The sequence below is a fragment of the Rhipicephalus sanguineus genome, chromosome 10 (genome assembly GCF_013339695.2).
Source record: "Rhipicephalus sanguineus isolate Rsan-2018 chromosome 10, BIME_Rsan_1.4, whole genome shotgun sequence".
NCBI lineage: Eukaryota > Metazoa > Arthropoda > Arachnida > Ixodida > Ixodidae > Rhipicephalus > Rhipicephalus sanguineus.
The window spans coordinates 7070592-7094309 of NC_051185.1; the positions used below are offsets into that span (position 1 = coordinate 7070592).

General features: G+C 44.1%; 1 protein-coding gene across 1 annotated transcript; it reads right to left on the minus strand.

Moving 5' to 3' along the window:
* Positions 1–1135: 1135 nt before the first annotated feature.
* LOC119406924 (phenylalanine dehydrogenase) lies at positions 1136–22990 on the minus strand. The gene is made up of 10 exons (XM_037673715.2): positions 22428–22990; positions 18092–18198; positions 16284–16405; positions 12229–12354; positions 10204–10296; positions 9218–9324; positions 6546–6641; positions 3482–3625; positions 2708–2797; positions 1136–1429 (listed from the first exon to the last, which is right to left on the minus strand). The coding sequence occupies exons 1-10, from the start codon at positions 22809–22811 to the stop codon at positions 1202–1204; spliced, it is 1497 nt and encodes a 498-aa protein (XP_037529643.1). The 5' UTR covers positions 22812–22990; the 3' UTR covers positions 1136–1201.
* Between the last annotated feature and the right edge of the window lie 728 nt (positions 22991–23718).

Genomic DNA, 23718 nt, shown 5'->3' on the forward strand with positions numbered 1-23718 from the left:
GTTCACAACGGTCCATTCTATTGTCCGAAACGAACGCCAAAACACAGCAATGAACAAAGCCACAAGTGCGTTTGAAGCCGGAAGCACAAAGATCAGCCAAATCCGTGTACAACCCATCATTCCCATGGTGGCTGAACGATCGCAGCGCCAGATTCCCCTCTAGTAAATATTGTAGGAAACTATGCCACCAATAGCCTTCATGTATAATTCAGCAGATTCCGGAAACAAGTATTCACTTATCGTACTCAACATCTGGTAGGTTCTGCACAAATTTTTTTTCTTTCTATAACAATCATTGAATAGAACCGCCAGTCCGCAGATGCAATCATTCATGTCAGTCCTCACTTTGGAGCTGTCGTAAGTTGCCGTGTGCTCAAACCCACACCTCATGCAGAACCCCTGTCTACAGGGTTCCTGAGGTATTGCAGATAAAAAAAACGCTAAGCCTACGTGGAATACGCAGCACAGTCACAGCGAAAGCAGGAGGAGCGGCCTTTCTAGAGCCCGTTGTAAACTCTCTTGGGGCGACTTCTGCAAGCACAGTTGCAGGGTACCCACTATGCCGTAAATCATCATAATTTTGCTAGGTGGGGAAGTACCCACTGTGCCATCCTTCATCATTCTGCAGAGAAGAGAGGTACTCACTATGCAACTGTGAGGCATTGTGTGCACATTGTTGATGCTGTGGCTGATAATGATGAATTATGGATGGGGCCTTCGTAATGGGTGCGAAGCTTTAAACTACCCATTCATTATGCAATTCGCATTGTGACTCCTGTTGTTATTTTACTCTTCTACCATGCTTTATTATGTCAGTTAAATTTATTTTTTGCCCAACATGATGCCTGCATAGGGTCTTTTTGCCAAGGAGTTCCAAGCACCGGAGTGGTTCTGTGGTGCAACACTTGACTTCCACGCAGAGTGCCTGGGTTCAAATCCAGCTGTTTTTCCTCATTGTGCGCGATAGCTGTTATCAACGCCGGCGGTGGCGGCGCACAACCACGCCACCAGAATTTGCCATTGTTGCTATCTCATAACGGCTTTCGCTGTAAAGTAAAAACACAGTAACTTATGTCATACCCAAGTATGACGCAATGCATGGTACTGCATATTCAAGAGTCAAAATGCACTGAGATGCACAAAAATGGTGCCTTTATTGTATACCATTTCATCCGTTAAGTGAGACGACCGATGGTCGTCATTATCCCGCATATCCGTGTGTGTTAGGAAAGTTGTGCCTCTGCCGCCAGAAGTCTCGACCTCGATGCCATCCGTTTTCCAACAAGGCGCCGAGCAGTGCCCTCGCACGGCCGGGCCATAGCGGATGTGGCTTACGCGACCAACGCTCGGCCAGTTCGTCGGTCACGGCCACGGTGCTGCAGCCGCGCTCCGAAGATTCGCTCAGGACATAGCGCACCAGGGAACCGATCTGTGCATGAGAGAGAGAATAAAGCATTTATTGTACTAAGTTAAAACACAAGAAAAAATGGAAGCTCCGCCTACAGTCGTGCTAGCTGGTTTTTACTCAAACCGTAAATACTTTTTCTTGGCTAATATAAATACTACACAAGAGTTAAAAGGGTCATTGTTACTAAACCTTAAACAATACGTTTGGCTAAGCAGCATATCAGAGTCCCTGACGAAATTTACCAGAATGTCCAAGTTTCCGACTTAAAACCAGCGACACAAACATGGGTCTGTATGGGAAAGTCGGCTATCTTTAAAAAAAAAAAAAACGCCCAAGGAGCGCTTGGTGTCATGAAAATGAGTAAGCTCTGTAGGACGGAGCACTTATGCATATTCTCTGTGGGAAGAAGAGCGTGGGCGGAGCTGACATTTTTTTCTTAGTATGTAAATAGTAAAAAATTAAAAGTCATTCTTGTAGTTGGATCTCCTAAAGTGGAAGACCATCGGCTTTTGCCGCTGTCCAGGCTTGGATAACAAGAGCTTGTTGCTGTTCTGGGTCCAAGCTGGACAGGGCCACCTCCCACACAACTATCGTCGGATTATGTTTGGCTGATATATTAGGATTCTACTGGCACGCCTCAACAATGTGGTATAGCATGGCTGTCTTGGGACAGAATTTACATTGTGGATTGTATGGCGTTAGATCTACTTTGGATAGCACATATTGATTAGGACAGGACAATGTTTGTATTCGTCACCATGCGACCTGTGTTGCCTTATCTGTGCACAAGAAAAAAAAAATTGGCAGCAAATTTTCCTAAGGGGAGCAGTTGTGTGCAAAACTTTTAATGGAGTGACACAGAGGCATACTGTACTTCCTCGTGTATAACCTGCACAAAAATACAGAAAATTTGGAGTTGAAGTCGGGGTGCTAACTATACGCGAATGTCGGTGCGAAAGTTGGCTTCACGGTAATGTAAGGGAGGCGGCACGGCTTCATGGTAACACGTGGATATTTTCTTTTATAATGTGTTTTTCTGTGAATTATACCTGAGAAAATATGACACACATACACACTATCAACCATTATGCTTTAAGGGCAAGTCTGAATTCCAATAAGAAATGCATTGTTGGTTCCACTGTTATAAAATAGCCACCACTAGTTGATACAGCCCGGTGCTGCTCTTACGCAAAAAAATACAGTTTTCAAGACGTCTGAAGAAAAATGTTGCAATGCTGCATTACGCTAGCCGGTTCATAGACTTAGTGCTAGCAGCCAAATACTGATCCATAAACTCACCGAGTGTTCCCAATCACGGCCAAAGTGTTTTTCCATCTCAGGGTCATTCTGCATGCGTCCATACATCTCGTATGCCGAGCTCACCACTGCCTGCAAAAATTAAAACAGCACCACTTCACGCATGCCAGCAACACACCCACAAGTACCGAATCTTAACATACCACAATTTCTCACACATAGCCCATAAGCACCGTCTACAACATCTGGAAAGAAGAAATAACTGTGAAAAACCCTACAAAAGCAGCATTGTAGAATAATTGGCACAAAGAAGAGCTCATGGAGCAGTGTTATTAACCAAAACCTCTGCTGCTCCTTTGTTCAAATTCAGTGTGACTTCAAAGCAACTCACTTCATGTAATTAATGCAAGTTACACAACGAGACAATATTTTTGCTTTGCACTAGGTTTTGCCCTTCAGTTCGATTTTTTTTGCGGGCTACACTAACACATTGAAGTGAACAGCAAGTGGTATTCTCTGATATTCTAGTTGTTAAAACAAAGAAATGGACAGTTTGGCAAAACACATAATGTGTGGGGCAAATAACTTATTTGCAATTCAAAAGGTTACTGCACTTTTAAATCGCAATATTCTGTGAAGGTTTCTTCACAAATGTACATTGCCGTTCCATCAGAATTGCTGTGAGAAGTTGGTTTGCCACATTTCAAGCAATCTCTTAAAAATCTCGATGCCGTACACAAGACGCAAGAAGGTAAGCTCAAGTTATGCAGTCAGCGGAGGAATTCACAAACAAGCAACCGATGCCAGGCTACGCACCATGCGATTGAAGATGTATTCCGGCACGTATAGGACACCGTGCTCATTCAGTAGGTCACAGTCGGAGTCCGAGAGCCGTTGCTCATTCACTGGACCACACACAATCTTGGCCTCCATGCTTGGAATGGTGTCTGGAGTCAGGACCTAGAACATCAACTTGATTATATGACTTTATGTATTCCTTAGATGCAAAGACTTTCCCAAGTACCAGGCACTATAAAAAAGGAAATACAGTAGATGCCCAGTAAGCGGAAATCTCTTAAAACGGAATTGCTGCTTAAATGGAACAGCTGCCTCTGATGTGATTGGTTTCGTACTTCAATTCCACGCCCCTGTTCATCTCTCAGTAAATGGAACTCCTGTTAAACGGAACACATTTTCGTGGCCCTCTCAGGTTTTGTTTAACGATAGTCCACTATATACTTCAAAAAGAGAATGATTTAGCTATAAAGCCAGTGAACTTGTGAACAAGACAATGACATGTGATCTTGAATATACAGTAGACGCTCATTAAACGGAACCTGAAGGGGCCAGGAAAATGTGCTCCGACTCAGTAAACGGAATAGGAGTTCTGTTTATTGAGAGATGTAGAGATGAACAAGGCTGCAGAATACAAGTGTAAAACCAGTAACATCAGAGGCAGTTTTTCCGTTTAAGAGATTTCCATTTACTGAGAGTCTCTACCGTATAGAGATTTAGCCTGAAATTAAGTTTATTAAAGGAGCACTGACATCAAATTTCAAAGTCGAGATGTGCCCTTCATTCGATTGCTTGGTATGCATAGGTCTCCTTGGCCAAATTTGAATGGCGTCCGTCGCGCGGAAGTAATTTTATTTCGAGGGCAAACAGCGTACGAAAGCTGAACGGAAGATTGATCACGCTGCGACATCGACACTCGTGCTACGTAACAAGTGTGATACATTCCGACCATACCATCCTGAGTGACGATACGCTAGTAACAATGACGTCGACGATCTGAGTGTATTTATTGTGCCGCCGACGCCAGGCGACGGCTCTCACTCCCAGCCAGTGGCTCTCCTCGCTGTCCCGATCCGTGCCTGCGATTCATCGTGTCGTATCGACTGATTTGCCGTGTGATCCTCAGCGCGAGTGCGATCAATCGGAGCGACTACGTGCCAGCATGTTGGGGAACCGCCGCGTAGTACGGACCTGCTCGTCGAGGCGTGGAAAAAGCGGAAAGTGCGTGGCGTTTCATTACACGTACGGCACACGCCAACACGACCACACGTTATCGAAGTGGAGCAGCCTATAGATAAATATCATCGCTAACAAGTAACACGTATGTAGCGTTATTAGTGAATGTTAGTTCGTCCGTGGACTTCCTTACGCTAGCGTAATACCGCGTTACTGCAGCCGTAACCGCGAGAGTCCAGATAGGTGGGGCCATCTGGTGGCGCAGAATTGTTATTGTAGAAACCTATCATATTCTATTTGTCCGCTGCTGTGCATTCGCTATGCCGATATTCCATAGGCCCCTTTGCGTATACCGGAATGTTGTGCACGCTAAAATTCTCTGATATAGCTAATTGAGACACACCAGCGAGTATGGCCCAAGCGTGCGTCCCCGGGCACCTCCTCGTTGCTGCTTGGAACAGCGAATCGTTTTGCAAAGCGTCGAAGCGAAAATGATTCGCGACGTCGCGTATCGCGGTGATTTTAAGTTCCAGAATGCCTCCTTCAACGCTAGTCGACACTTTTGACGGCGACGACGGCGATGCTGGTGACAAGGCATGACTGAACGCGCGCGCCTAGCAGACGAAATGTTAGCTGAGCAGCTGATCCTCACGTCACTCCTTTCTGTGGACAAGTGGTAAACTGGGCGCGGTCTGGAATTGACCGCGAGGGAGCGCTGCCAGCGCTAAGAAATGGCGGGCTTGCCGGCTGTTTTGAATCGTGCTAGATACCGGTTATATAAATAAATAAAACAGATAGTTATTCGTCCCTCAGTTGCGTTTTCGGTCGTGAATCGCTACTAGGGGGTAGATAACTACTCGTGTATGCAAAAATCTTGACATGCGTAAATTTGATGTCAGTGCTCCTTTAAGATAAACAGAATTACAACGCATATATCGTGGTACACAATACATATCCAGGCTTGTCCATAAACTTGTTACTGTTTATGGCTCACTGAGTTATCAGTGCCGTGGATGTGCAGGACAGCACGTTAATAATTGGTAGATCATTAACAATGCTGTGCACCGGCATATGGTATATGGCAGCATTAGCTTCATGTACTCCTTGGTTACCAAACTCTGCATCACGAGATGTCGCTACCTGTGCTGTTGCTGCTTAACACTAGTACTCCAGTAATCCGTAAATGCCGATATATTTAAAAGGGCCCCGCAACACTTTTTCATGTAATCATTGAATGATTTCATTATAGGAGTGTATTGCCTCACAAATCGACTGACGCAAAAATTTTTAGAATCCGTCAAATACGAGCGGAGTTACAGGGATTTGTCGCACGCTTTAAGCGCTTTCTCTCTCCTTTCGTACCAGTGAGTGCACTGAAAGCTATGCAGGGGTGGAGTGTGGGACGACACGGGGACAAGAAGCTATGTCCGTTCGTCAGCGCGCGTCATGACCTTGAGCACTTTCTTTTCCTTTTTGTCTTTGAATGCACACCTTACTTTCAGTGCGAGTGTGCGCAAACACAGTGGGCACGTCACGGCATCCCACGGCGGCCGCAGTAAATATGCAGCTCACGATGTTCAAATTGGCCAATGGCAGTGGACTTTGGGTTTAAGGCACTGTCCTTTGGGTTTATGGCATCATTTGTTGAGAGAAGAACGAGCGATTTCTAGTTGACTGTGCGAATTAATTTGAATTAAGTGTAAATTCCAGGCCGCGTGCTGCGCTATAACGTTTGGTTCGCATGTTCTCAGGAGCCTCGACTACCGATCGCCAGCGTTTCTGGACCATGCTCAAAAAGTGTTGCGGGGCCCCTTTAAAGTCAAGTTAAAACTTTGCACTGTTGCTTCACAGCACAGAATGCTCGTTACCTTTTAAACGGTGCGTTGAAATAAGCATGTGATGTACGTACATGGGACATGGCGCAGGGCACGAAGATGTCGCACGGTTCGGCCAGCAGGCTCAGATCACCGTGGGGAACGCGTGACACCCGCAGCCGGCTACCCAGCTGCGCATAGAAATAAAGTAGGCCAACGGCATATGACGCGCAAGAAAAGGAAAATCAAGCAAGAATGAAACAAGCTGAGAACAGATGTGAACTCGGTTTCACAAGCAACGGGCAATGCGGCAAAAGCTACGCATGCAAAGCAGTCACAGGAATGTATTCCTCCGCTTGTTTTTTTCCGGAGAACTAGCTCTTGATCCAGAGAGTGCCGCACACAAAAACTTCTCTATATACAGCACACTCTCATTGAAGACGTTCTCACTTATTACGTTTTCTTGGCTCTTAATGTTCTACCACTTCCATTAATTCCCACAGGGTCATATGTATCATTCTCCCATTTTTTATGTTTTCTTTCCTGGCGGTTAAACTTTAAATTTGTAATTGCACCCCTGTTGAATGCCACATGTTGCCATCAAAAGCAGTCACAGCACCTGCAGCGTTGTGCTACCCTTACAAAGAGCAGCAATATTGCCTTCATCTTTTTGTCACGTAAGTCTTTCCATCTGCCCAATAAACCAAATAATCATTATAACAAGCTCCCTGTCATGTTGGTTTATTTTCCTCACAGTTTCAAATGCTAAAAAAATTTCCCCTGTATGATGAAATATTTAACTTGTAGTGAAGAGAGGACGACGAAGAAACACACGAGCAAGCTAGCAAGCAAGCAAGCCGCAGTGTCAAGAGTAGCAGGGGACTCCAGCTCGCGCTTGCCCGGATTTTGGCTGCTTGACGCCCGCCGCTCTCCGACGCCCTACTCGAGACGCTTGTTGATATTCCCTGAAGACGCGTCAATAAACCACGTCACAATAAACCACGGAGGTACGTGGATTCCCAGTACCAACCTGGACCTTCGCTCCCGGAAACTCCCCCCGGTTCGTGACCACATCGCCACCATGGCCGAGGAGACCCCTCTCCAGTCGGGACCTTTGGCAGTCCACGTCACCTGCGGCGCCGTGTATCGCCAGCGAGATCCACCCATCTTTACCGGCTCAGGTGACTCGGACGTGGAAGAATGGCTCTCGAAATACGAACGTGTGAGTGCCAGCAACAAATGGGACGACCAAATGGAGCTTGGTTACGTCCAGTTCTACCTTGTGGACATCGCCCAGCTGTGGTATAACAACCACGACAGCGACATTCCCACTTGGTCCGTCTTTAAGACTTCCATTACGGACGTTTTCGGTCGGCCTTCGGCTCGCAAGCTTCGGACAGAGCAGCGCTTGCGTCAACGCGCGCAGCAACCCGGCGAGAACTTCACGGGCTACATTGAGGATGTGCTGAACCTCTGCAACCGCGTGAACTCTACCATGACCGAAGAGGATAAGATCAAGCACATCCTGAAGGGCATCGAGGACGATGCTTTTCAGATGCTCCTCGCAAGGAATCCCACCACAGTCGCTGCACTCGTCTCCTTGTGTCAGAGCTTTGACGAGTTGCGTCGGCAGCGCTCGATCGCGCGCCAAGCCCTCACAACGACCGACACGCTATCGAGCTTGCACGTTACTGCTCGCCCTGCCGATCAGCAGCCACTGCTATCCACCATCAAGGAGTTTATCCGCGAAGAGGTAGCGCGTCAGCTTTTATTACTACCTCTCACGAACGAGCCGGTGCAGACTTTGGCCCCTGACCTTCAACACGTCATTCGGAACCAAATTGCTGAGCACCTACCACCATCTATACCCCGCACCTCCACCAAATGTGACGTGGTTTATTGACGCGTCTTCAGGGAATATCAACAAGCGTCTCGAGTAGGGCGTCGGAGAGCGGCGGCGTCAAGCAGCCAAAATCCGGGCAAGCGCGAGCTGGAGTCCCCTGCTACTCTTGACACTGCGGCTTGCTTGCTTGCTAGCTTGCTCGTGTGTTTCTTCATCGTCCTCTCTTCACTACAAACTTTACGTTTTCCACGGTCAAGCATTCTTTTCCGTGATCCCCAAGGAACATCACAATTGCTTTATACTCTGTATATGAACTACAACCTGACACTGTAAGGGCGTATCAAACTCGACATTAAGTGTTCAACCTCGTGCTTCTAGTACTAGATTGCATTACGTTTCGGTTGCTGAAATGTGCTGAAGTCGTTGCTCGACATTAAGTGTTCAACCTCGTGCTTCTAGTACTAGATTGCATTACGTTTCGGTTGCTGAAATGTGCTGAAGTCGTTGGTCACAGAAACACGTCTCTTCATTCGTTTTGTGCTAAATGTGTTCAGATCTGCAATGCCTCCCACATGAAAAGTGCACTACGAAATGTGATAAAGATTGAGGCAATGTTTTATTGTGTAGCATTTCTCATACCTATATCTTTTTTTCATGATGCACTTGTATTTCTTGGGCATGAATGCAAGCAGTAAGACGGCTCTCTATGAACTTTGCTGCATTGCCTACTATGCATGAAAAAGACTACATGAGAGAGAAAGGCATGAGAGACTCCCATTCACGTACTGCACCTAACTGCAGCTGGCTATGTAGCAGGGGCCATTAGAGTTCTCTCACTTTATCACCAATAAGTCTGCATTGCAAGAAAAGGGCACAGTGACATCCTTAGAGCAACAGTTAGGTGCAGCACTTGACTGCACTCACCCTAGGAGAAAGCAGGTCGGCAATGTCGTCGCAGCGCTTTTGATGGACGTCCGTGACGTGCAGCTGTGCCAGGCCGTGGTCGGCCAAGCTGAGTGCCACCTCCCGTCCTGCATCACAGGCACAGCAACAAAATATCAGCCCTTCCAAAAACGTCGAAGCCTCCACCAGACAACATTAGAGTCTTAACACTCAAGAGCCACTTCACGCTATGGCAGAGGAAGACAAAATTCGTTCGAGAAAAAGCAGAGAAATAGACACAAAGGTCATGCTCCTAGCATGGTATTCTGATCTAAGGAAGAAGAGGGCTAATAAGTAAGTGGAGAGGATGGCAGCGAATATAGTATGAGTACACACACATACATGTCTGGTAAACCTGTGGTTAACTGCAATTGAAGCTTTCATAGTTTTGCATTTCAATATAGAGACTATAAATTTATGATAATGTAAAGTTAAATTGATGAACAGTCCGGCTGTAAATGTCAAAACCTTCACCATCGGCATAGCCAAGGGTTTTTTTTAATTTTGCATGTGAATACTATATACATGCACACATACTAACACGCATAAAGATACATAAAGGTTGGTTGAAACCCCCCCGAAAAAATTTCTGGCTATGCCCCTGACCTTTGCACATTGTGGTTTAGCGTCTTTTGAAGACCTGCTCAGCAATAGTACACAGGAAGATAATCCCTCAGAAAGGTCATTCAACGATGCAGGCAATTAGCAACACTATAGTATATATATGGGCATGTGAGCTTCAGGCCTATCGTGCAATGATTAGCACACTTATGTTACAGGCAGCTACATCCTTGATATGTAACTAGCTCTTTAAGGTATTAAATATACTGACATCAAAGTTATGCAGTGACACATTACGTGTAAATTACATACAAGCACCAATAGTGTATCATTGCAGCCAAGCGCATGTGCACACACTCAAGATGTGAGAAACAGCAATTGCATGCTGTCCAGAGCCAAGAACTTGCCAATGCTTCCAGCGCCTTGGACACAGATCCTCTTGCCTCGCAGGCTGTCCATTTGGCTGTGCTCCAACATGGCCTCCAGTGCACACACAACACCTGTGAGCAAATCAATCAATCAATCAATCAATCAATCAATCAATCAATCAATCAATCAATCAATCAATCAATCAATCAATCAATCAATCAATCAATCAATCAATAAACAAATAAATAAATAAATAAATAAATAAATCAGGTATTAATAAATATGTGTAAGTACACACGATAAATGGCACATACAGAAGGAAGGAATGCACAAAAGTGAGAACAACATTCCATAGCTGTATTGTAACCATCATTTTGGCAAACCATGAGCAACTGCATATTTGGCAATGTATTCTGTAACAAAGCCAGCTTGAAATCTTCCCAAAATTCACCATTTTATAGGCTTGTGCGAACAGTAAATTTTAGGTTCGAAGCGAAATCAAAGTGAATAGTGATTTGGTCAAATAACTTAGAATCGAATTCGAATAGTATATATATCACATATTATAAAAGAAGAACGAGCATACTCGTCATGACCCAACTAACCAGCACAATATTTTTAAAAATTGAAACAAGGCATGTACAAAGGTCATTCTTTTTGGTTCAAAGGGAAGTGGAAGCAACTTAGAATAGTAGCTGGAGTTGACTTTTGGTAGAATGCAAGTGATAACCAGTAAAATGCATTACGTTTTAAAATTTATGATACTTGGAGCATATAAGCCGGTATAACAACTTCTAAACTTAAAAAATGATGAATCGATGTGAGGGTAATTTGTTTCTTTAATCTGGAAGTGGGGCTCCGGAGCAGTGCAGATTTCCCCTGGATAGGTGTATTCATGGTATAGCACCCCTCCACTGCAGTGAAACCACCTTTACCGGAGTTACATGCACTTTATATATGTCTATTTGTATACTTTGAAATTTAGAATAATTTAAATTCGTTTCGAAGCGAATTCGAATACTGTAATATTCGTTCAAATATTCGCACAAGCCTGCCATTTTAACGTGGTTTCATCTGATGTTGAAGCCTCTTGATGTTCACACCTGATATAGCATACCCAACGTTAACACTGAACGTTCAGAATCATCAGATCTCAGTCATGCTCTGAGCTCAAGGGCCCGAGCACATCCAAATGCAGGAGTACAGTGCTCGGGGTACAGTGCTCAGCAGGAGCACTGTACCCCGAATAAATGAGGTGAATATACTCTTAGTACTCGATTTTGACCAACCGAATGTAAACGATATCAGGACAGTGCTCAAAGCAATGGCAAGTATTTGCGTATGACACAAAATAAAATAAAAAGGGAAGGTTCACTAAGCAGACATGCAGATATTTGTAATGATAAGTGAATATTTTCACTGAGCCTATGGCACTACAACAAATCACAGCATGCGAGAGGGTGGGCATGTAAACACAGGTACAGGAGAAGAGAGCCAGACAACACATATGCAGGGCAGATGAGCCATTACGTTAATCACAGATTAATGGGTCATAAAAGGTTGTTAACCGCAAGACCGCCATCAAATCTTTCTTTGCCCTGTCAAGATTTTAAATGCATGCCCAAATTCCATGAATGCAGCATTTTATACAGATATAGAAACAAAGAAACGCATCTGATGATCTAGGCTTGGCATATCAGTAGGAGAGGAAATACATGCGAGAGCCAGCCTTAGATTACCTCCTTAGAGAACAAATCCAAGCAGTTATCTTTCACGTACAACCTGCACATGTGCCTGATTGACAGATGAGGACACCATACCTGAGCATGCACAGGCAAGTTTTGTGTCTAGGTACTTTCTTTTCCGCTACTGTGCACCCTCTCATTTGATAGTCGGCATTTGTGTTACCTGGTTCTCTTATCCTGTATTTGTGTTTGCATGCCCACCCTCTTGCGCGATGAATACTTACCAACTAGTTTGGCTTTCTGTCGTTCTGTACGCATCGCGGTTTCTCCTTGCTACTATCCAACTCAACAGTTAGCCAATTAATATCGGCCCCTTACCTCGAGCAAGCAGTGGGGCAGCGTTAGCAGAGCCACCCATGTCTCCCGGTACATTGACAGCCCAGTGGGTGCGCACGTGAACATTGGCCATGTCCTGGCTATTCACGCCAACATCCAGGCCTGCCACTGCGCGGACACACCCACAAAATGCATTCTTTTTTATGTTTATAAGAAAATCCTAGCAATGGACTAGTTAGTAAACACGATCTGCTCTCTGTGTACAAAACTACAAATACCATATTTTCTCGCACATAACCCGCCCCTGCATATAACCCACACCCCTAACTTTAACTCTACAAAAAGAAAAATATATATGCATATAACCTCTGCATATGACCTGCACCCCCACTTTTCAAGCACATTTTTCCGTTTTTTGGTGTGGGTTATATGCGAGAAAATACGGTATTACTGGACACAGTGAGAAGAAGACGTGCACACTGGTGCACTTGTGTTCTGGTGTTCAGTTTGGTGTACAGTGTTCAGTCCTGGTGTTCTGGCGTTCAGGTGGTTTTGGTGGTGTGCTGGTGCACTGGTGGTGCACACTGTTGTGCTGGTGTTCCGTGCACGTCTTTTTCTCGCTGTGTCCAGTAGTAGGTATTTGTAGTTTCGTGTAAAGAAAGTTCATTACGTTTATACTCAGTTAATATGCATTTCTCGTAACCTTCGAGGCTTTCCCGTCACTTCGCAATGAGAGCATAGTTACATATAAGCATGAAGTCATCAGAGTAAAAAGTTTTGCAATGTCACTCTGCGAAGGACAAGAGCACCAACATGTAAAGAGCAGGCCATGCATTTTGAGAAGGAAGGCAAGCTACCCAATTGTCTACTACTAGTAGTTACTCAATCGAGCTTTCATTCGGTCAGTAATGTACTATGTGCAATACGAGATACACGATAGAGGAGCCATATTTATGGTCAGCTGACGCAATCCATAGTTTGCTCTGCATTGCATGACTTTGGCAAGAGTATGTGAGATGAGGAGAGAATGCTGTTAGGAAGGCAGCCAAGGCAGGATAGAAACTATAGCGGCTACGTAGTTGTTCATCAAATGCCTGAAACTTTGCTATTAGTACTATATTAATTCGAGAAATTCTTTGGCTCTGTGTTCATCTGCAGAATGGCATGTAGTTGCCTCTGTATATAAAACTTCTGAGCGCAGAGCAGTTTAAGAGTTCTTTAACAGCACCGAAGCCATAAGAGTTGCCTGCTGGTTGGGCTGGTATATGTACCTAGCAGTGGCGTAGCCAGGAATTTTGTTCGGGGGGGGGGGGGGGGGGGCTCACGTTGCAGCGCGACCTCCTCATTGAATTTTTAGAACGACTAAGTATATGAATAACATTTATTTGTTTGATTGTTTGTTTGTTTATTTATTTATTTATTTATTTATTTATTTGTTTGTTTGTTTGTTTGTTTGTTTGTTTATTTATTTATTTATTATATCCTCAAAGGTCCCATATGGGACTTTACATGAGGGGTGGGCGTCATAAAATGGCGGTATCGATGAAGGTGTATGTTAGGATGTGGTTGAGTCTGCTTCCTGGATGGCATTTTTGAAGCGCGCAAAATCGCGGATGACTGCTGCTTCGTTCGGAAGGTCATTCCAGTCTCGGGTGGTGCGCAAAAAGAAGGGCTGCTGAAATGAGGTGGTGTGGGCACATGGCGGAATCACAGCATTTGGATGACTTGTGCGATGACCTCGATGGACCGGCTGGATGAGGTGGTTGTCACGGGGGGTTGAATAAAAGAATCTGTGAAAAAGGCAGAGACGTGCAATACGACGACGAAGAGCGAGGGTAGAAAGATTTAACTGGGATTTGAGGGCGGAGACGCTCGAGTAGCGGGAATAATCTGAAACAATGAATCTGGTTGCTCGGTTCTGTACTGACTCAAGTATTTCGATATGATTAGTTTGGTGGGGGTCAAAGACAGCAGCTGCATACTCAAGTTTTGGTCTGACAATGGTGTTATAAGCGAGTAGTTTAACGGAAGGTGGTGCCATGGAAATGTTACGGCGTATGTACCCGAGAGCGCGGTTATCGGAGTGAATTATGTGATTTATATGGTCGCCCCAAGATAGGTTACTCGAAAGATGGACACGCAGGTATTTAATCGAGTCAGTAGCAGCTATATGACAGTTGTTGATTGTGTAAGTAGCCGGCGTGTGGTTTCGGCGACGATGGAAAAAAATTAGTAATGTTTTTTTCGCATTAAGGGACATCAACCAGGTGGTACACCACTGCTGAATGCGTGAGAGGTCATGCTGTAGAGAGGAGACATCGGTGGGGTTATTTATAGGGCGGTAGAGGACACAATCATCAGCAAAAAGACGGATGTTAGATTCAACGGAAAGCGGAATATCGTTAATGTATATTAGGAATAAAAGAGGCCCTAGGACAATACCCTGGGGCACGCTGGACAAGACATGCGAGAGGTCGGAGGAGTGATCATTAACATGCACGAATTGTTTACGGTTTGTTAGGAATGCTTTAATCCAGTTAAAAACATGCCGATGAAGGTTTAGACGCGAGGTTTTTTGAAGGAGACGGGAGTGGGGTACCTTATCGAAGGCTTTTTCAAAATCTAAGAACAGTGTGTCAATTGGGATGTTACGGTCCATATGAAGGTGAATGTCGTGCAGGAATAATGTTAGTTGGGTCTCGCATGAGTGATCTTTACGAAAGCCATGTTGGTTTGGGTGAAAGAAGTTTACGGATGATAAAAATGTAGCAACATGAGAAATGATGACGTGTTCCGTGATCTTTGAACAAACACTAGTGAGCGAGATTGGTTGGTAGTAACCTGCAAATGAGCGGTCACCTTTCTTGAAGACCGGAAAGACCTTCCCAACTCTCCAGTCTAATGGGACTTCACCTGTGTCGGGTGACTGCTGAAAAATGATTGACAATATGGAACTGCATACATGTTTAGTATTTTTCAGAATTTTGGCGTTTATGCCATCTATACCGCATGACGAAGAGTTCTTTAATTGGTTAATAACTTTTACAATTCCCTCTGAATTGAATACAATCTTTGGCATTGGCGGATAAGCGAAATGCGGAAAATCAGGAAGTTCGTTGTTAGGTTCGTTAGTAAAGACTGAACAAAATGCAGAGTTGACGGATGGAACGTCGCAGTCGGCAACGGGGGATCCAGAAGTGTCACAAAGAGAGACTGTGGTTTTGTCGTCCGGTTTCATAATTTTCCAAAAGCGGCGTGGTATGTACATGTATTACCATGTACATACATTGTCACTGGTATTACCATTAATATGTATTACCAGTGACAATTTGTATTAGATGCTGCGAATCACTTCTTGAATGCTGCCCTCTGTTAAGAACGAGTAAGAAATGTGTTTTTTCGTAAAAATATTATGTTGGCATGCCCGCAAAATCTTTCCAGGAATAACTGTCTTCAATCTTTTCAATATTTGTGTTTGTGTGTGTGTGTAACAGGTACGGCAAATATCACGTAAACTTCGGAACTGCATCAGCTTTGAACTGAAGAGGTGCCTGATAACAAAAAAATGAAGTCCACGAAATAACCAGGATTTTAATGCAGATTGTTTACGCAAAATGTTCATCTTTTTGCACAAATGATGCGGCCAGGGAAAAGCAAGAATGGGAAAGTACACCTCGAATACGGGCAAAATATAAGGAATCCGTGTATGAGAGCACGAAAAATTTCGGGGGGGGGGGGGGGGGCTGAAGCCCCATAAGCCCCCCCCCCCCCTGGCTACGCCCCTGGTACCTAGTTATAACTGCAAACCAGCAGAAAGATGTAACATAATGAGAACTCCCATCTATCGTGCACATCATCCTGTGTTGCGTTTTGTTCCCTGGTTCTAATGCAATCTCCTTGTGTTTTTTGCAGGTTCCATCACAAGTACCGTTAATGTTTTGCTTTGGCGAATCTGTATAGTATTATAATTTTTGTGTGTGTATGTGTATGTGACCTTTGATGTCCTGCAGTTAGCTATGTTTACAGTTGAGGGCAACGCACTACATTTGTGACTGCGGCATGCAACACTCGTAAAAAGCATGGCATAAAGCACTAACCATAGCAGCCATTGAGAGATGAGAGAAAGTCTCCGTAATCGAAGAAAAGTGCTTGCCGGAATTCCGGTTGCACGTGCTGCCGGTTCTCAGGCTGTGGAATGATGCCCTTGCCACCACCCAGCCTGCAGAGGATGCACTCGAGTCAGCACAGAACACTTCTGGATAACAGCACCAGTGCTTCTACAAGCTTACATTGTGCTTTCTAGCAACTCTTAAGTAGCACTTCACACTCAGTTAATCCAGGCTCACAAGCAACAAATGCTTCAGCTGAGCAGGCTTCCACAGTGGAAGTTCGACTTGAGTTTGCAAAACGTGTTTCTTAACCCTTTCAGGCGCCACCTATGAAGAACTGTCTGTAAATGCGTCAAATTGATAAAATGTTATTTCAAGGCACTCGATATTATATTGCAACAAAATAATGTTGTAATATGTTAATTTATGTGTGTTATAGTAAACATTCATAATTACTTTGTAATTAAATATCCATTTATTCTGAAGCCATTCATGCTCTGTTTCTGCACAAATAGAATGAAATCTCAGGCTAGAAATACAGTGCAAATTTGTTTTCGGTTATGTCCATGCTGAGCAAAAAAAATTATCCTTTTGACGTGGGTCGCGGGAAGCGGCATGTCGCACGACTCGTCGAATATAGTAGTGCCTTCAGCAAAGTGATCATATGCAACAGTAAGCTGCAAAATGAAGTTAAATGAAGACAGATTTATTATGCAGGAGGTTCAATTCATCTAAAGCTCAAAATATCTTGCCCTTTCTTAGCCCCTAGTTGATACAACTGGCAAAAACAAGTGGCGTACACAAGTGTGTACATAGCGTCTCAAAGGGTTAAAAAGAACATGCAGATGAAGGTCCCACAGTAAGGAGATCGTACCAGGACCCTCCATGCATGATTGATGGAGAAAAATATAAATTCAAGTAATCTAATAATAATAACTGTTTGGGGTTTAACATCCCAAAAACATGATATGATTATGAGGAACGTCGTAGTGGAGGGCTCTGGAAATTTCGACAACCTGGGGTTCTTTAACATGTACCTAAATTTAAGTACACGGGCCTCAAGCATTTTCGCCCCCATCGAAAATGCGGCCGCCACAGCCGAGATTCGATCCTGCGACCTTCAAGTTGGCAGTCGAGCACCATAACCACTAGACCACCGTAGCGGGTAGAGATTCAAGTAAGACAACAGAAAACCAAGCTAACAGCCTTGAAGCGAAGAAAACAACTACACTATGGTAAACGCAGCTCATAGAGTGGGATGCCGACACAGAGATACTGTTGTGGCGAGAACAAAAAAATGTGTAACAAAGGTTTTCTAATATTTCTGACCTCTTAGTTCACTTAACTGCGCGATCTGTCATGTATGTTAATCTGCAATGAATTTAAGCCCCTTTTTTGTAATCCCTAGATTACAACTTGAAGCTTGGCTTAAGCATAATCTTGAATTCAGCATCCAATCTTTCTTCTTTTTTTTTCCCCTTTGTATTGTTTTGCAAGCACTCATTGAGAAATCTCAGAAGGGAAAAAAATGAATTATTAATGTCCACGGTTTCACATGCCAAACCCACGATCTGATAATGAAGCGCGCCTTAGTGGAAGACTGCAGATTAATCTTGACCACTTGGGCTTCTTCAGCGTGCACCTAAATCTAAGTACACGGGCGTGTTCTTGCATTTTACCCCTGTCGCAATGCAGCCAATGTGACCGGGAACCAAACCTGCATCCTTGAGCTTAGCAGTCGAACTACTAAGCCACTAATCTACCACAGTGGTTTGAGTATTAAAAAAAAAACATACCAGACGCCAGCCAAAGCTGCCTTGATTCCCAAGAGGGTCGACTGGCGCAGGCCATCCCGCAAAAGCTGTTCCACACTTGAATATGGTTGCAACCGAATGCCTCCATACTGAAACCACAAAGCGTGCAATTCAAAGATGTCATTCGACATTTCAAAAAGAGCACATCTTCATGGGTGTAGAGCGCGGCTCACATTCCTGTATGCTATCCTGGCATTTTAGTATTGCCATGAAATTCCTTATGGCAAGCTTGAACTCCATATTATGAATAAAGAACACTACCACTTGTACTAACTTATCTTCCACATAGGGAATTTTCAGAAACAATTTCATATTGCACTCTGTTCCAGTGTAACAGTGGTGACAAGGAAGCAGATGACAGGCCTGAAGTGTGAAACAGTGATTTTATACTGTCAACTAGCGATTTTATCTTGTCAGTATTGCAGTAGTGTCCACTGTTAATGGAAACGCCAAATCTGTATTCCAGCACTGACACAGAATCTTGAAAATAGGTTTTTTCATGCCAAGCTTAGTCCACTGAGCACATCAATCTATGTATTTTCATCACTGTGCACTTGATAAGTTTAAGTTTAGTTTGCTTGAATACTAATTAAGGTGTTCCTCTGAGGTATGTGCATGTTCTGTACATGTGACTTGGGAAACCAATGTCTTGGATACTACAGAAGCAGTCTGTACTACACACAATGCTACACTTTGTAACCACTAATTTGCGCAGTAGCGAAATTATATTTGGAGTGGTCAAGGCTCACCGAAAACATTTTTTAAAAGCATTGTTTTACTAACAAGGACTGGCGAAATGTCAGCGTGTTGTCCCCATACAACTGCATATGCTGACGGAATTAAGTTTACTCTCATTTTATAATCGAACACCTTTAATTTTTTTTTTTTTTCACAAGGTCATGGCAAGTGGCTATAACCATTTAAAGGGGCCCCGAAACACCCTTCGAAATTGTAAAAGAATGTCTTTACTATTGGGCTCTTTTGCCTCACAAATCTCCTGCCACAATAACTTTTCGAATCCGTCAAGTATAAATGGTGTTATTGTATGAGTTACGTGCTGTCACTCTCCTTTCATTGCTACAAAGGCACTGGAAGCTACATGTGGGAAGACGGCAAGGGGGTAATGCAGTGCCCAAAGTTACGTCACTGTGTGTTGTGGCCTTGAACTTTTCTCTATGTTTTTCTTTGAACGTATTGATCACTACTTCTAGTCCAGACTTGCAGACCTTGTAGCAACCATGGTATCTACACAAGACGGCTCATGTTTGCGTTCATGAAATAAACAAATACCTGTCAGGCGCACTTGCTGCGTAGTCGGGCCCACTCGCAGCATAGGTGGTGACAACATTGTGAAAGAAAAAGCGAGCGATTTTCTACTGCTTTTTACAGAAAATTGTTAGTTCCCTGCAGCATGCAGTGTAATAATATGACTCACGTGTTCACAGGAGCCGTGACTAAAGATCAGCAACATTTTCAGACTACAATCAAAGTGTTGTGGGGCCCCTTTACAGATAGCTTATGTTTTCCTTGTGCTGGAATCATTTTATGCCAAATAATTGAACTACTCTGTTTGGAAGATGAAACACCTTGGGGGAAGAGGTGGCAACTACGGATAAACATAAACAGACAAACCTCAGTAGGATTGCATATCATGAATTTATATGGCCATGTGCTTTTCAAAAGAAAGGCTCATCGTGACTACTAGACACTTAAAAAACACAACCACAGATAACGGTGTCAAGAAAAGTTGCCAAATTGTTGGTTGAATTTCATCTCGACCTTAAATCAAGGAAATGCAGAGCAACTCAGTGAAATATAGAATGCTTTCAATCAAATTTTTCTCGGATATATTCATACTGTCACCAACCAAAGTAGTATCCTTACATCTCCGATATACAGCTTAGGAACAGGTAGCTGACAGGTTAATGCAATTTTCGGGAATTTTAAATATGAAGTTTTGAAACACAGCTGAACTAGTGGACATACACTGACATTACTGTAGATTGTAAATTCACAGAACAAAAGTGCCATTGCACAAGCACTGAGTTTAACTAAAATAAGTTAGCAGTCACAAATTAATTGAGATACTGAGCCAACCACTAAAAAAGTTACCACTATCACTCAATATTATTGAAGCAAACTAAAATTAAATAATTAATTATCCAAAAGTAAAAAAATGCCCATCTTGCAAGGTTTTTCAGTATTTAGTATTCACAATGGAAATTGCACTTCCACTTTAGGGTAGCAAAGAATACCATGTTAGATTTAGCAATAAGCAGAAGGCGATGGTACAAAGTTTGGAATAAAAAAAGAAACATGGTCAAAAATGACCACCGACATAGAATTCTGACACTTTCAGCTTTGGGTGCACTTTTAAAAAAGGAATTGCCAATATCAAACTTGTTTACCAGATCTACACCATGTGATAATCTTGATACAATATAGTTTCACAAATACCTGGCATATCCTCATAATCATATTGTTTTGCATAACCACCTTGACCAAATCATTGCTCCCCCCCCCCCCCCCCCAGATTTGTTTTAAATATTAAAGCCACTCGATCTGCGCTCTTTGTGGTACACATTCCATCCCATTTTAAATTTGTTCCTCTGAAAGTCGGCACATTTATGCAAGACAATGACCCCACAATTGCAGCTTCACTTGTATTGTTGGAAAAATGCCTCGCATAATGCTCCTTTCAAAGCACCAATATTTTGATTGTTTACATGCTCATATATAGTTACAGTAATACAATGGCACTAAATATTTTCATTGTTATAACAAAAAATCGCAGGCACAACTCATCGAGTTAACAACTTACTGTCGTTACACTGCAAAATACCTAAACAGGAAAAGACCTCCACTTTATTCTGTGCACCCTGCAACAATAGCATTCAGATTGACTAACAAACAGGAAACTTAGCAGCCAACATACGCTATAGCTCTCCAAGCTTTTTTTTAAACAAATTTTAGGCTCTTCATACACGAGACAGTACAGATCAGGCACTACATGTACCTCAATACAGATGGCTTTTTTTTTTTTTTCGAGGAAAAAAAAGAGACTATGAGGTAAACACACGGCAGGTGTTGCTCTCTCATCCTTGACCTAAGCGTACCACATGTTAACATCTGCACGCAAGGTTCCAGAGCAGTTCTCAGCTGCTGTGGAAATTGCGACTATTCCGAGACCTTTTTCCATGCACACTAAATGTCAGCAGTTTGGAAGGGAGATGCGCACAAAAGTGGGCGGAGCTTCCACACAAAAATAAAATGCTAGCCACATCACGGTATGGCCCGCTCATGAAAGTAGGAAAACAAGTCCTTTTTTTTCTGCATTTTTTGTATGCAAGATCATTACGGAATGACTAACGTGATTTACTAATGAAGCTCTTCGTACGACAGCCCAACTTCCCCAAACAGGTCTATTAATAACTGGAGGGCTGCGTAGTAAATAATGTCACGTAATGTGTGCGAGCAGATCTGCCACTTAGCCTGCATCGTACTTGGCCATGCTAGGAGTTGGCTGTTGCAATTTAACTTGTTCAAAATGCAGAATAAGAAGGAAAGCCACGATATCGATCCACAAGCATAAATGCTCGAAATGGTTAAGTAGCTACTCAACAAATCTGCTCGCGACCCACATACCTTTTTTTTTTCCATTAGTGTGATGCAATCATCTGTGGCTAAGATTAGAAACAGTGTTACATCTTGTCTGCAAATTCGCGAGCAGCATTAATGCCAGTTGTTGAATGTGTGTTCCTGTCGCACCTACGTGTGGTTAACGAAGTACTCATATTGCTCAGACAGAGACTGCAGTCATTCGGTACTAGACTGGCTGTTACAGCTGTCTACAGAAATGCGCCCCAGGCAAGCTTCAATTGGACTGTCGCGTTAACTAGCAAACTAGCAGGGTGAGCCCATATTGTTAGCGCTGTCTGCAGCTGCTCCTCATGAGGAATTCATGAGTCACGCAGGAATCTTGGCTAGCACAAAAGCCACTATAATAAAAACTACTGAGCGTGTTAACTAGAAATCAGCACGTTAACTAGCAATGCAATGCTACGGCAATAAGGCTGCTTAGACCATGAAAAACCTCGGATTTGGACGACGCCAGAGTACTACACGCGATCGGTTTCCAGAACCGATGGTGAGCGATCCTAGGTGCCCAAACAGAAACAAGCAAGGTAGCTGGCTCAGATTGTTTTTCAGAGACTAAATGCACGGCACTCGGACTGCGTACTGGCTATACAAAGCAACGCGAACTTCTGAAACACAGTGAGCCCCGAAACCCCGGTGAAGTGTGTATATATGATCGCACGGCTTGTCCACGGTCGGTGCGCCAGAGGAAGGCGGTCATCAGGCAGCCCGTTCGCAGACCCAGTTGCATGAGGATGGCCTCGTGGGAACGGAACTGCTGCTCGGACCCCGAGTTGAGCCAGTCGGCCAGGTCCTGAAGTTCGGGGTGCGACACGCGCACGGTGCCGCCATCGTCGCACACCGCGTAGCAGCGCTGGATGCCTCGGCAGCGCAGGTAGTCCACCAGCTCCGAAGGTCGAAGAGAGAGCAAATCGCCGCGACCCTTGGACGCTGGCGCCGGGTTTCCCGTTGGTGTCGAACCACTGCACCAGCCACGCTGGTGCCGAGGTGGCAGCGGCGGCGGCGGCCGCAGCAAGCGCCGAAGCAGCTGCGGGCCTCGCAACATGAATTCTCGTGGCCTCTTCACATACCTCGGAGCCAACTCTGGTGCCTTGACCCTCACCAGTGCGCTAGTGCGCGCTTTCTGAAACTTCGCTCGGCGGCGACTTGTTTACAATTTACGCTCGCTGGCTTTTATCGCTGCGTATCTGTCGCAAAGGCTAGCGGGGCGATTTAACGAGGCTCCGCTGCGGAGAGGGTAGCGCTGCGCTACGATTGGTCGCATTGGTGGGTGTTTTCCCTGACGTTGGTAGTGGTCAATCAAGTTTCGGTTTCACTTAAGAAACTGTGCCACGGCCGCTCGCACTTTAAGCGAAACCGAAACTTGACTGTACAGAAATCGGCGGAAGTGTGGTTGGTGTGGTACGCAGCGTCCTGAGAACATTATTTTGACCAAAGCTGCATTTCTTAACCAGTTGTTCAATTCGCGTTGCTGAAAACTCATTACGTATAACGTGAACCATTCAGCCGATGCAAAGAAACATGTGTGAAATTTTGTCACATGAGAAGCAAACGACGTTCTGAGCGATATGAATTAGCGCGCTGCATGGAGATTTATTTTCGCTATTGAAATTTGTAATTCGTCCTTGCTCGCTGCAGTTGTTTTGCTTGCCATAGGCGCTACGTAACGTCGTAACGTACGCTGAGCACGTTTATAGCACGTTAGTACGCTGCACCTCCGACCGTTGTAATTAATTCATTTCGACAATCTTTGTAAGACAGGTTTTATTTTATTTATTTTTTTCTTGTTGCAATGGATGCGTCCGAACCTTCAGATACTGATCGGAGAAACATTGGGTCATTTTCCGCGTCAAGTATTTACGGTGTAATCCAACCGAACGACCGACTTCTCACACATATCGATAGATATGTGTGAGATTTATTTTATTGAAATAAAATCTGCGTTTTTTTTT